This window comes from Rhodamnia argentea, chromosome 3 (genome assembly GCF_020921035.1).
Source record: "Rhodamnia argentea isolate NSW1041297 chromosome 3, ASM2092103v1, whole genome shotgun sequence".
Lineage (NCBI taxonomy): Eukaryota > Viridiplantae > Streptophyta > Magnoliopsida > Myrtales > Myrtaceae > Rhodamnia > Rhodamnia argentea.
In genome coordinates, this window is record NC_063152.1 from 17637037 (window position 1) to 17651654 (window position 14618).

General features: G+C 39.0%; 1 protein-coding gene across 1 annotated transcript in view; it reads left to right on the forward strand.

Annotated features, from left to right (window-relative positions):
- Positions 1 to 14618, forward strand: part of LOC115732542 — a 42488-nt gene extending 27870 nt beyond the window's left edge. The window contains exon 2 of the mRNA XM_048275599.1: positions 14431 to 14618. Within this exon, the coding sequence (XP_048131556.1) occupies positions 14431 to 14444 (14 nt within the window). The 3' untranslated portion in view covers positions 14445 to 14618. The remainder of the gene's footprint in view (positions 1 to 14430) is intronic.

A 14618-nucleotide genomic window follows, 5' to 3' on the forward strand; every position in this document is an offset into this window, starting at 1 on the left:
ACGCATTAACACCATGCGTCGAAACTCTATCATGTGGTAATGTCGAGTTGCCACGTTGACGAAATACTAATAAAATATTCGATCACAAAAAAAAAAAAAACCGTGATGTATGTCATGGATTCTAATTGCATAAATAGATTTGATGACACACATTAGCACCATGCATTATATGTAAAGCTTTAGTTCCGGTACTCGTAGAAGATGGAAAGGTACTGTAGCCAACTCACTCTATCCCTGAGTTTGGCAACCTGGGAAAAAAAATGGAATTGATTTGTCATCTTAGGGCTTGGCTCTCGCCTTTTAACGAAAAAGAAGGGATTTGTTTTATTTTATTTATTTGTTTAAGGAAAATGTTCATTCTTACCAATCCGCCTGAATTCATTTTATTTTGTATATGACTTTTACGCCTCGACGAATTGAGGATGACTCTGACTATTCTTTGTGCCATTAGGGTTTCAAAAAGTTCGTAATGATTTCGTATTCACAGCACTCGCTTATCTTCTTTTGACGTATGAAACTTTTTCAAATACAGAATATCTAATTATTGCCGGCGGAATAAACTCTTACATGGATTCTACAAATTTTAACATATTAAAAGAACACTTGTGTTCGATCAAATAAACAAAATATAACACTTGCGATCTTTCCTTTTCTAGACAATCGATCCATACAAAAACAAAAGAAAAAGACGGAAGGACAGTTTTATTTAGAAGTCTTTCTTTTAACAAAAAAAAAAAATTAAAGATTTTGTTTCTCGTCTTTTAAGGTTCCATCAAATTACGTATTGAAAATTATCTTCAAATTGTCTTTTAAGGTTCCATCAAATTTCGTTTTTTTTTTTTTTTTTTTGGTGAGATAGCAACCTGAGAAAAAAATGGAATTGTTTTGTCATATGCGAGTGCTTGGCTCTTGCCTCTTTAGAAAAAAGAAGGGATTTATTTATTTACTTTATTTATTTTTTCAAGAAAATGTCCATTCTTGCCAAAAATAATACTTGTGATATTTCCTTTTCCGATTCATGCACACACACAAAAAAAAGGACGATTTTATTTAGAAATCTCTTTCTTATAAAAAAAAAATTAAAAGATTTCATATTTTTCCAAGGTTCTATCAATTTACATAGTGAGATTAATTTAACAAAAAATGAGAAGCTCCTTCGTAGCATAGCAATCTAGCCAGAAGATCATCTTCATCTTCAACTCATTATTTACATAAATAAAGATTTCGTAATATCATAGTACGTGTAGGAGATCAGCATAGAATCGGGAAATTAAGTAGGAACTCTTTTTCCCCTTACCTAAAACTTGAGTTGTCTATGATTTCCATTAGTTGTGCACAAATGTTCTTCAAATAGGTATTATATATCATTGCTACTTCAAGAAAATATCATTAAGTAGGAGTATCGGTGGTCCATCCTAAGTTGGATCAAAGTTCAAAATGTTTTAGCTCAGTGTCACACTTTACATTATTCATACAGGTAACGAGACTGGCTTAACCAAATTGATCAACTAAGAGCACTGCCAGCTTGACTAGAACTTTATTATTGTCTCTATACATTAGCATATCTCCTTTTATTCAATCAAGTTACATTTTGCAGTAGTACCGTTCTGCATGTCCATGTGTTCTGATCTGACGTCTGGCGAGAGCAACCCTGCCTTATTTTTTACACTTACAACAATTACTCGAAGCTTTCCTATTGTTGGTTGTCATTCAGCAATAAAGCGTTCCCCGAAAGCACAGCAAAGAAGATGGTCATCCCTTATGATGGTGCCAAGAAACTTTGCTTGGCACTTGGAGCTGGATGATTATTACCGGCGGAGTAAACTCTTTTTGTGAGCCATCAAGATGTTCTTACTAACAGCTCAGATGTTTTGCCATGTGTGACTCCATATGATGCTGTTATACAGAGATGTTCAGCTGGTTCGTTTATGTAGTTTTTGTCCAACATATCCGCTAGCATAAGATATTCAATGGTGCCAAAATTTTCTTCCTGTAGCTTTCTCCAGCTTTGGCCTTGGACACTTTGTTTGAAAAACTTCTTTAATCCCTCCCTGCACAGCTCAATTGTCTGCTAAATTTCAAGTATCTCGTATTTCCTAGTTTGATCATCAAGAAAAAGTCACCTGGCCCTAAAGATCCTAAAGATTGTTTGCACTCTTATCCTCGGCAAAGGCCTCTCTTTCTGGAAATTGATTGTCAAACCTTACAACAGATCAGAAGAAGCTGGTGGATGTTTTGGCCTTTTGATAAGGGCGTGGCGAGGCGCGGCGAGGCTTTTAAGCCGGCTGCCTCAATAAAAAAGGGCAGTCGCTCGGCAGTGAAAAGCTGTCCAATCTGCTCCCGCACATGACATCCTTTTCCATTGTCTTGTGCATTGTATGCCGATCTTGCAATGGATACTAGTAATGACTATTCCCTTTGAATTCAATTTACAGTTCGGAATGTCAAGCTTAGCCGTTGCAGCAATTCAGCTTCCGAGGTGGTAGTTTTTTGGCGAGGGTACAACATGCCTTATGACAAAGTGCCGTTCGAATTATTATACAAATCATGCACGTTGCGGTCCAAAGCATAGTCATGTAGATTGTTACCATCTTTTCTGTGAGCAGATATTAGGGGTGTCAAAAAAGTCCGGCCCGGCCGAGTCCGACGGGACCCGAATATTCACCTAATTTTCGGGCTTTTACGAGCCGGGCTTGATATTCGGGCGAGCCTGCTCGAGTCCGGCGGCTCTAGCTTTTTTGAACACCCATGTTTTCTTTTTAATTTAATTTAATTTTATGTTTTTTATATTTTTTCATTCGATGGGTTTGTGAAGTGATTTTGATTTAAAAAAAAAAAAGAATCCAACGTGTCCCGACCCGGCCCTACCTGAAGAGTTGGGGCACATGTAATTCGGGCTTGGGCTGGGCCGAGCTCGGTGCTGTTAAGTTTGAGAACCCGGCCCGACTCGGCCCATTGACACCCCTAGTAGATAAGTTCCGTATTCAGACCACATGGCTCATATAATATGTCGATAACTAATTATTCCCCTCAACATCATAAGTAAATTTAGGATTTTTATTTCGCTCGTCGATGGAGGAACATTTCCATAATTGATGAATTCAGCATGGGACTGTCAAATTCAATGGCACAAATAAATTGAAGAACTCCTCGATTTCCATAATTGAAGCTCTTGTGAGCTTGTGTCGTGGTAGAATTATCCACATCAGCTCGGGACTACTTTATTGTAGAATTTAGGTATTGGCATTATTAATACTATGACGAATTATCAATGTCAGCACCAGCAGTGCCACGTAAAATGGTCGGAATTCACGTAAGCAATTTATAGCAATTCTTCAAATCTTTTGTACCTGCTAAGTTAAATAAAATTGTATTCATAATATGACGAATTATAATTTTATGACTTAAAATAACTCAAATTTCTTAGTTTTTTCTCTTCTTTAATTAATATACGTAGCTCAGCGTTCCGAAAACTGAAACGAAATTAAGGGTCGAGTGCCATGTTCCTTGCCCTATTTTAGTCTACCGACACATGTTCGGGTAGGTTAATCGAGTCAAAGGTCTGGACTTTGGATACCCATTTCTATGCTTTTAAAATTACGTACAAAGGACATGCTTGTGCAGAGGATTGATACTCAGTTTCTCAAGCAGAGAATATGGTCCCACCCTATACGGTGTTTCTCCGATGAAGAGCCGTCTGATGTCGGCGAGGACTCGCGAGGCCTCACCCAAATCTTGGCAAAGGGCAAGCTAGGCATTTGCAGCCACCATGCAAATCCCAAAGATGTGGCCACCTAACAGTGGAGCGGTGGCGGCAAGGGTCAGTTTGCGTAGATGTGGGTGAGGGCCCTCCATCCTCGCTTTATCTGTCGCAGTGGCGTGACGCATTAGCACCGTGCATTGAACCTTTATCACATGATGATGTCGTGTTACCACGTTGACGAAGCAGTAATAAAACCATTTAATCACACAAAAAATCCAAAATGTATATTAAGGGCTGTAATTGCACAAATAGATTTGATGCACCGTGCATTATGTATATAATTTCTTTAATTCCCGTACTCTTAGAAGATGGACATGTATTGTAGCCACGTTAAAGACGTTCCAACTCACTCTACCCCTGAGTTAGCAACCCGACGGAAATAAAAATGAATTGTTTTGTCATATTTAGGGCTTGGCTCTCGCCTTTTTGCGAAAAAGAAGAGATTTAATTTTTTTAAATTTTTTTTAAGGAAAATGTTCATTCTTACCAATCTGCTTGAATTTATTTTATTTTGTACAAGATTTTTTCACCGTGACGATGACTCTGACTATATTGCCATTAGGGTTTCAAAAAGTTGATAATGTTCACATTTATATTCTATCACCATGATTTCGTATACACAATTTTTCTTTTTTTGAAAGCTCCAAACTTTTTCAAATATAAAATATCTAAAGCATAGTCAAGCACATTGTTATATATCTAGCAAGTGTATCGTGCCTTTTGACAAAGTATCGTTCAAATTATTATATAAATCATGCACGTTGCAGTCCAAAGCATAGTCAAGCACATTGTTATCATCTTTTCTGTGTTCAGATATGTTACGTATTCAGACCACATGGCTCATATAATATGTCGATAACTAATTATTCCCCTCAACACCATACGTAAATTTAGGATTTTTATTTTGCTCGACGGTGGAGGAACGTTTCCGGTATAAGATTAAACTTGGCAAAAGCATTTTTGTTTCATGCTTCAACCAAGTCAGAAGCTGCAACGAGAGCTTCTCTCTGAAGAAAACTACAGTGTGCTCAACGACTGGCCCTGTGGATTAGTACAGTCACAATGAAGGAAAGAACTCAGACAATCTGATGCAATCAGAATGTATGTCTCAAATAAACATTTTGAAAAATCTCCGACGTTCAATTGGCATAACCTCAGCTTTGACATATTATGGAGGTTGTCCGGCGCCCTTGAGCCCTTGGATTGAGTCTAAATCGGGGCCCAAACTCATCTAACGAACCTGAATGTGAATTTCCAGTCAATAAGTGCTCGTTGATCCCGACTAAATTTATATGAACCATCAAATCTGATGAATTCAGCATGGGACCATCAAATTCAATGGCACAAAAAAATTGAAGAACTTCTCGATTTCCATAATTGAAGCTCTTGTGAGCTTGTGTCGTGGTAGAATTGCGAAAAAGTCACATGTTTTATGAAGGTCTGGACAGTGGATATATACCAAAAAAAACAAAAAAGAAGAAGATTTTTCTTCCGTATACACCGCACGGGGAAAAACTAATTTTTTGCGAGCAGGGCTCAAACATGTCAATACATAGACATATAATAATATTTCAGTGGCTGAGCACATTTCATAGACCAGAACGACAAAAAAAAAAAAAGTCACATGTTTTATGAAGGTCTGGACAGTGTATTTGATCTCGGTTGATCAGAGTAATACTGCAATTTAGTGGTTGGAGTCTGGAGATGCTGATTTACGTTTAAGTGGGGATAATTTTCAAAAGTTTAACAGGAACTCTTGTGTTGGCAGAATTCATGCTCCTATTCTTGGAAAGGAGATGTTAATATTGTATTTCCTATTCTTGTGTCTTGATTTCAGGGATATCTTTTCCTTTGTGGTTGCTTGTTTCCTTAGTTGTAGCAACCGTGTATTGTACATATAGCGAAGAATGGCAAATCAGCATATATGAAAAAAAAGAAGAAAAAAGAGCGTGAGATTGTTGTTGAGGATGTAGGCCAATTGCCGAACCTCGTTAAATCCTTGTCTTTGTTTGCTCTTCATTTGTTTTTTTTTCAACATGGTATCAGAGCATGAGTGAATCGACCTGGTCCTACTTGTCCATGATTTCTGTTCGGGATCTCCTCTATTCGGTGAGCCACGTTGTTCTGTTCGGGATCTCCTCTGTTCGGTGAGCCACGTTGTTCTGTTCGGGATCTCCTCTGTTCGTGTTCTGTTTGGGATCTCCTCTATTCGGGATCTGTTCGTGTTCTGTTCGGGATCTCCTCTATTGTTCGGGATCTACAAATTTTGTCTATACAAGAAGAGCCAAAACTTTCTGTTTCAATCCATTGTATCCATTACGGAATCAAAATTGCAACTCCATGGGTGACTCTACCTCCGGAATCAAGGGTGTTGTGCAGGACACAACTACTCAACGGCTGACAAACTTGCTGTTGAATGGAAAGAATTATCTTCCATGGTCTCGGCCAATCACAATCGCTCTTGGGGGAAGATTCAAACCGGGTCATGTTACGGGGCGGATCAAAGCTCCGGCTAATACCGATCCCAAGTTTGAAGAATGGCAAGCCAGCGACCATAACGTTATGTCGTGGTTATTCAACTCTATGGAGCCTCAAATATATGAGATATTCGCCTATGTGGATACCGCTAAGGATTTGTGGGATTCTTTATATGAAATGTACGGACAAGCCAATAATTCATCTCGGGTGTTTGAACTTCAGCAAGATCTCGCTAATTCCAAGCAAGGGATGAATCAATCTTTTATGGAACATCTGGGAAAAATGAAGAAACAATGGGAAGAACTTCGGCATTACGGACCTATTACTACAGATTTTCGAGAATATGTTCAACGTGAAGAACAAGATAGAATTTTCCAGCTCTTGGCTAGTCTCAAGTCTGAATTTGAGGAGACCAAAAGAGATATTCTCATGCGTCCTGTGCTGCCATCTTTCAACACTGTGTGTTCCATCATACAAAATGAGGAAACACGGAAAAGAGTCATGGGCACAGATTCAAAGGAGAAGGTGATGCTGGAAAATTTAGCTCACTACACTATGTCTAATTTCAAACAAGGTGATGCTGGCAATCGGTGGGCAAAAGGAAAGGGAAAGAAACCCATATGATTTCACCGTGATCACTGTAATCGTGATGGACATTCCAAGGAATGATGTTGGGTTCTTAATCCACGGTTGCGACCAAGCAAAGATAAAGGTCCTGAAGCAAAGTTAGCGGTTCAAGGAGATGTCACCGAGTTTCAATCAAAGCTAGAATTTTTAACTCAACAGGTTCAGCAGTTGCCACAAACTCGTGAACAAGGATTGAGTGCTACAAGCACTGAATCTGGAAATGTGGCTAAGACCTCTGGTAATATCCATGCTCTTTCTTCTAAGTCTATTTTTCCTATTATAGTTGATTACGGGGCTACATACCATATGTGCAGCTCTTCACATATGTTATATAATACTGTCTCTAGCACTTTATATCCTCCTATAACCATTGCGAATGGAATGGAAGTCCCAATTCAAGGTACGGGCCAAGTAAATATTTTGTCAAAGAAGACCGAAGCTCTAATAGTTCCAGGATTGAAAAGTAACTTGTTGTCTGTGAGCAAATGTACTAAACAGTGGAATTGCAATGTCATCTTTACTCCTCAAAAGGTGATTTTTCAGGATCGCATTACCAAGAGGATGATTGGTGAGGGACAGCTACAAGACGGACTATACACTTTGAATCATGGTGGTGCGGGTCTTGTGGTAACAAAACAAATTTCTACTGATTCTCGGCTTTGGCATTTGCGAATGGGGCATCCTTCTGATAGAGTCTTACAAGCTTTAGACTTATTATTGACACATGATTTGAGTAATTGTGATCCATGTCATTTTGCTAAGCAACATAGGTTGCCTTTTCCTCAACATTCCAATAAATCAAATAACTTGTTTGATGTGGTGCACTCTGATGTTTGGGGAAATTCTCCCGTTGATTCTAAAGAAGGATTTAAGTACTTTGTTACTTTTATTGGCGATAAATCCCGTGCAACTTGGCTTTACCTTCTTAAGTCAAAAAGTGAAGTTCTTACAATCTTTCGGGATTTTTGAAGTATGGTGAAAAATCGGTTTAACACTACAGTGAAAGTTCTTCGAACGGACAACGGCACCGAGTATACCAATCAAGCGTTCCAAGGCGTGCTACGATGTATGGGTATATCTCATCAAACATCATGTGTTGGTACTCCTCAACAAAATGGAGTAGCTAAGAGGAAAAACCGTCACCCGTTGGAAGTCACTTGAGCTTTACTTTTCTCTGGAAACTTGCCCAAAACTTTTTGGGCGGATGCCGTACTTACTAGCTGCTACTTGATAAATCGACTACCTAGTCGTATTTTGAATTATATAAGCCCTATGGAAGTGTTGCACAGTCGCAAGTTTGATCTTTCCCATTTAAGAATCTTTGGGTGCGTTTGCTATGTTCATTTTCAAAGTGGGGGCAAGTTGGACCCTCGTGCTCGCAAGTGTGTGTTCGTTGGATATTCTTACGCTAAAAAAAGGATACAAGTGCTATGATCCTAGCATGAAACGAATTTATATTTTTCGAGATGTCGTTTTTTATGAAGCTCACATGTTTTATTCAGACAGGACTCAAATTCAAGGGGAGCGAAATGATTACAATGAGTTTTCTTTCGAATTTGCTCCTGTCCCAGTGAATGCCGACACTATGCACATTGAAAGACTATCCGCTGGTCAAGACTTTATGAGGCAAGAAAACACACATGTGGGCCATGAAATTGTAGAACAACAAAGCACCGTCATGCCAATAATAGAACAACCAGTTGAAGCCTCTATTGAAGTCGAAAGGGGAACCGATAGCACATTAGCTACTCCTGTTCAGCCACGAAGGTCATCCCGTGTTCCAAGACCTTCAGCTCGCCTTAGGGACTTCACCACATATTATTCTGCTCAACATCCTATTCAAGAATATATAAGGTATGACAAAATCTCTCCCAAGTTTTGGAGTTTCTTATCCGCCATTGAAGATCATCGGGAACCCAGTAGCTTTGTGGAAGCCAGTAAGAAAAATGTGTGGATTAATGCCATGAAGGATGAACTTCATGCTCTGGATCGAAATCAAACCTGGGAATTAGTAAAGCTACCAAAAGGGAAGAAGACTGTAGGATGTCGATGGATTTACAAGACCAAGTACAATAGCAATGGGTCGGTTGAAAGACACAAAGCAAGACTTGTCGCAAAAGGCTACACGCAAACTTATGGCATAGATTATAAAGAAACATTTGCTCCGGTAGTCAAGATGAATACGGTGCGTACCCTAATGTCTGTAGTGATTAATTGTGAGTGGCCATTATTCCAAATGGATGTGAAGAATGCATTTCTTCATGGAGATCTTGAGGAAGAAGTCTACATGGATCTTCCACCTGGGCATTCCTTACAAAATGAAGATGGAGTTGTGTGCCGATTGAAGAAAGCTATCTATGGTCTTAAACAATCCCCTAGAGCATGGTACGGGCGACTTAGCTCCGCACTTGTTAAGGTTGGATTCAAGCGAAGTGCAGCAGATTCCTCAATGTTTACCAAAGCTACGGACAAAGGAATTGTTGTTGTCCTAGTATATGTGGATGATCTTGTGATTACGGGCGGTGATCAGTTTGGGATAGAAACTCTCAAGCAGCATTTACATAAAGAATTTGATATCAAAGACCTTGGTAATTTGAGGTTCTTTCTTGGTATTGAGGTTGCTAGATCTCGAAAAGGATTATTCTTATCTCAACGAAAGTATGTTCTTGACTTGCTGAAGGAAACCGGTAAGTTAGGAGTCAAGCCGGCAAGCACTCCCATGGATTATAATAGTAAACTTATTTCTGATAATACATTGTTGCATGATGATGGACAATTTCAGCGTCTTGTTGGACGACTTATCTACTTAACTATTACTAGACCTGACATAGCATATGCTGTCAGCTATGTGAGTCAATTCATGCAGAAACCAACAAAGGGGCATATGGAATTGATAAATCATTTGCTTCGGTACTTGAAGGCCTCTCCAGGAAAGGGAATTCTGATGAAGCATAATGGTCACACGGACATCATTGGTTATGCAGATGCGGATTGGGCTGGTAGCCCCGTTGATAGGAAATCTACTACAGGGTTTTGCACCTTTGTGGGAGGAAATCTCGTTCTTGGGAAGAGCAAGAAACAAGTGGTTGTTGCAAGATCAAGTGTAGAGGCAAAATATCGAGCTATGGCTACGGCTACAAGTGAGATAGTGTGGTTGAGATTGTTACTTCGGGAGTTGGGTTGCAATTCTATAACCAAACCAACGAAGCTATTTTGTGATAACCAGGCCGCTGTTCATATTGCTTCCAATCCTGTTTTCCATGAAAGGACTAAGCACATAGAGGTAGACTGCCATTTTGTAAGAGAAAAAGTGCAAGATAAGATCATTGAAACCCCGTACATTCGCAGTGAAGATCGGTTGGCAGATGTCTTCACCAAGGCTCTGTCTAAAGGAGTGTTTCAAGAGATTGTGAACAAGTTGACCTCCGATGATCTCTTTGGTCCAACTTGAGGGGGAGTGTTGGCAGAATTCATGCTCCTATTCTTGGAAAGGAGATGTTAATATTGTATTTCCTATTCTTGTGTCTTGATTTCGGGGATATCTTTTCCTTTGTGGTTGCTTGTTTCCTTAGTTGTAGCAACCGTGTATTGTACATATAGCGAAGAATGGCAAATCAGCATATATGAAAAAAAAAAAAGAAGAAAAAAGAACGTGAGATTGTTGTTGAGGACGTAGGCCAATTGCCGAACCTCGTTAAATCCTTGTCTTTGTTTGCTCTTCATTTGTTTTTTTTCAACATCTTGTATAAGCTAAACCTGCCAAATCAACTCAAATTACCTTTTTTCTTTTTTAAAAAAAAAATTAATATACATAAGATATTATATTGAACTCGACGAAATTCAATGGTTTTGAAAACTGAAATGAAATCAAGACTCGAGTGCCATGTCCCTCACCCTATTTTATCCTATTGCCATATATTCATGTAGGTCGGTCGAATTTTTTTTTTCTTTTTTTTTTTGTGGTCAATAATGGTCTGTGACTTTGGAGACACATTTCTTATGCTTTAGAATTAAGTGCAAAGGACACATGCTTGTGCATTGGGTTGGCACTCGGTTTCTCTAGCAAAGGATATAAATGGTCCACCCTATACGGTGTTTCTTCGATGAATGGCCATCTGATGTCCGTGAGGACTCACGGGACCTCACTCAAATCTTGGCAAGGGCGAGCTAGGCCCTTGCCGCCACGGTGCAAAGCTCATAGAGTTGGTCACCTAACAGTTAAGCAGGGGTGGCAACGGTCGGTTTACATAGATATGGGTGAGGGCCTTCACGGGGCAAAGGGCCGTAGTTAATGAGCTCATGCACATGGAACTGGTCGATGCCAATGAGCCCTCGCTCTCGCTTCATCATGTTTGATGGGGCTTACTGACTCCATATCTGATCAAGCATCTTTATCTGTCGAAACGGCGCAACACATTGGCACTATGTACTGTACTTCTATGGTGTAGAAACGTCACATTAGTACGTTGACGAAGTATTACTAAAACGATTTCATTACTTAAAACCATGATGTACGTTAAGGGATTCAATTGCCTAAATAGATTTGATGACACATTAGCATCATACACAAATTATATATATATATATATATATATGTGTGTGTGTGTGTAACATATAATACATAAAACTTGTTCCACTAAAGTTTTAGGCAGCATTTGTTTTGTAAAAAATAAGTTATTCGGAAAATATTTTTCGAAAAGTAATAGGTTGTATCCCTTAAAATAACTACTTAATGAAAAATATTTTCATTATCGACAACAATCTATATTTATATATTTTCGTACACAATGAGTATATTGTTCGTCCATTCCATTTTATAACCGATCAATATTTATAAAAAGTATTTTTCAAATCACTCATTTTTTCTTTCATGAAACAAATAGAGCCTAAAATATGGACATTTATTGTAGCCAAGTTAAAGACGTGCCAACTCACTCTACCCTTGAGTTAGCAAACCTGGGGAAAAAATAGGAATTGTTTTGTCATTTTAGGGCTTGGCTCCCGCCTTTTTACGAAAAAGAATGGATTTATTTTTATTTTTTTTAAGGAAAACGTTCATTCTTACCGATCTGCCTGAATTGATATTATTTTGTACATGACTTTTACACCGTGACCATGACTTTGACCATTAAGCCATTAGGATTCCAAAAAGTTCATAATGTTTACACATGGAATTAATACCATGAAGAACCCCAAGCGGATACATTTGTGACAAATTTACCCCAAACAATTTTTTTAAGCGCCAAAAATTCTAAACTGGGACACCTTCGATAAATTTACTCCAAACTGGTACACCTGTGATAAATTTACCCTCTATTAGTTTTCGTTAAATTTTATCGTCAAATTGTTAATTTAAATGACACGTGGCAATTGTTAGATATACACGTTTGGGGTTTTTACCCTCTATTGATCACAGGTGTATCAATTTGAGATTTTTGTGATATTAATCCAATTTAAAGAAAATTATCGGAGGGTAAATTTTTCACATGTATATCAATTTGAGGTTTTTGCTAGTCCAAATAATTAGTTTAGGATAAACTTGTCACATATATACTAGTTTTGAGTTTTTGGTGATCGAAAAAATAGTTTAGGGTAAATTTATCACTAGTGTATCAGTTTGAAGTTTTTTGTGATCTAAAAAATAATTTGGGATACATTTGTCATAGATGTACCAGTTTAAGGATTTTCCTGGTATTAACCCCTAAATGTATTACCGGTGGAGTAAACTCTTGTATTGATTCTACGAGCATTAACACATTAAAAAGAAAATAAAACCTGTGATATTTCCTTTTCCTAATTATCGATCCATACAAAAAAAGAAAAAGACATTAGCAACCTGAGTTAGCAAAGGAGAATCGCTTCATCTGTCGCAGTATGCATTGAACCTCTATCATGCGGTAATGTTGCGTTACTACATTGACGAAGCACTAATAAAACGATTTGATTGCCAAAACAAAACAAAACAAAACAAAGAAACAGTGATGTATGTCAAGGATTTTAATTGCATAAATAGATTTGATGACGCATTAGCAACCTGTTTTTTTTTTTTTTTTTTTGTTGGTGCGATAGCAGCCTGAGTTAGCAACCTGCGAAAAAAATGGATTTGTTTTGTCATATGCGAGGGCTTGGCTCTTGCCTCTTTAGAAAAAAGAAGGGATTTATTTATCTACTTTATTTATTTTTTAAAGAAAATGTCCATTCTTACCAAAAATAATACTTGTGATATTTCCTTTTCCGATTCATACACACATACAAAAAAAAAAAAAAACGAAAGGCCTGTTTTATTTAGAAATCTCTTTCTTATAAAAATAAATAAGTAAAAGATTTCATATTGTTTCCCAGGTTCTATCAATTCACATAGTGAGATTAATTTAACAAAAAATGAGAAGCTCGTTGGTAGCATTGCAATCTAGCCAGAAGATCATCTTCATCTTCAAACTCATTATTTACAAAATTAAAGATTTTGTAATATCATATTACGCGTAGGAGATCAGTACAGAATCGGGAAATTATCTCCCCACAACAGAAAACCAATCTCAAATCAGGAAAGCTCAGAGTCAAAACTTGACTGCGAAGATTGATGACGTCACTCACTCGCCTTCACCATTCCAACTTCCAACGGTAAACTATATAGTCTCCTTCCCTCTCTGTCTAACCTCCGACTCTCTTTTGTCCTGATCGCTTCTCTGCTCTGCTCTCTCTCTCTCTCTCTCTCTCGCCTTCCTCTCTTTAGCTCTCGCTCTCTGAATCTCTCCCAAACCGTTGGTTGCCCTCTGTTGTTCTTGCGAAGGTAGTTTCTCTGTTTCTTCCATCAAAACCCCATGAAGCTTTTTGATTTCCTCAGCCCCAAATCGCCTCCTCTTGGCGATGTCCTGATCGGCGAGGTCCACTCACCGCCGCCGTTGATGGACTCTTCTGCCTTGTGCGTGTCTTATCTGCACAGTCACGAGAAGGAACCCATTGGTGATGGTGACTACCTGAGAAGCTCAGGCGAGGCCCACTCGCCGCCATTGATGGACTCTTCTTCCTCGTGCGTTTCTTATCTGCACGATCAGGAGAAGAATCATGATGAAGGGGCCAGCGATATTTCATCTGCGGCAGTGGTGGTCGCTCGCGACTTCTTCCCCCTCAAGCCTGATCTGAAGGGTTTCTTGGGCACCAAGGAAGTCGGCCATCCTGAAATCATTCCCATCCAACCGAAGCGAAAATCCATGTCCTCGCTCACTGAAGCTGAAACATCAATTGTGGAGAAGAAGGCCAAGTACAACAGAACGCACAAGGCAAAGAAAGTGGCCTCAGGATGTGATACAGAGGAAGACAGACGCAATGGAGTTTCTACAGAGTTGGTGCTTCTCTGCGACCCATATAAGATCAAGAAGAAGCTTACCCAGAGCGACCTCGGAAACCTTTCAAGGCTCTTGATTGGGCGGGACTTTGCGAAGAGCCACTTGCTCCGATGGATGAGAAAGGACACAGTGAGTCAAGTCGAGAGCGACAAGGGGGCCAACGTCATCGTATGGGATGCAGACACGTGCTCTGAGCATAGACTGTTGTTCATGTACTGGGCATCGTCTAAATCCTATGTCCTCAAGGGGGGTTGGAACAAGGAGTTCGTGAAACGTAGAGGTTTGGAGGCTGGCGACGAAGTGGGGATATACTGGGATACCCTTGCTAGCAAGTTCCATTTCAGCCTTCTTCACAAGGCAAATTAGATTTAATCTTGAATTAGTATTGCTCTTGTTCGGTGACC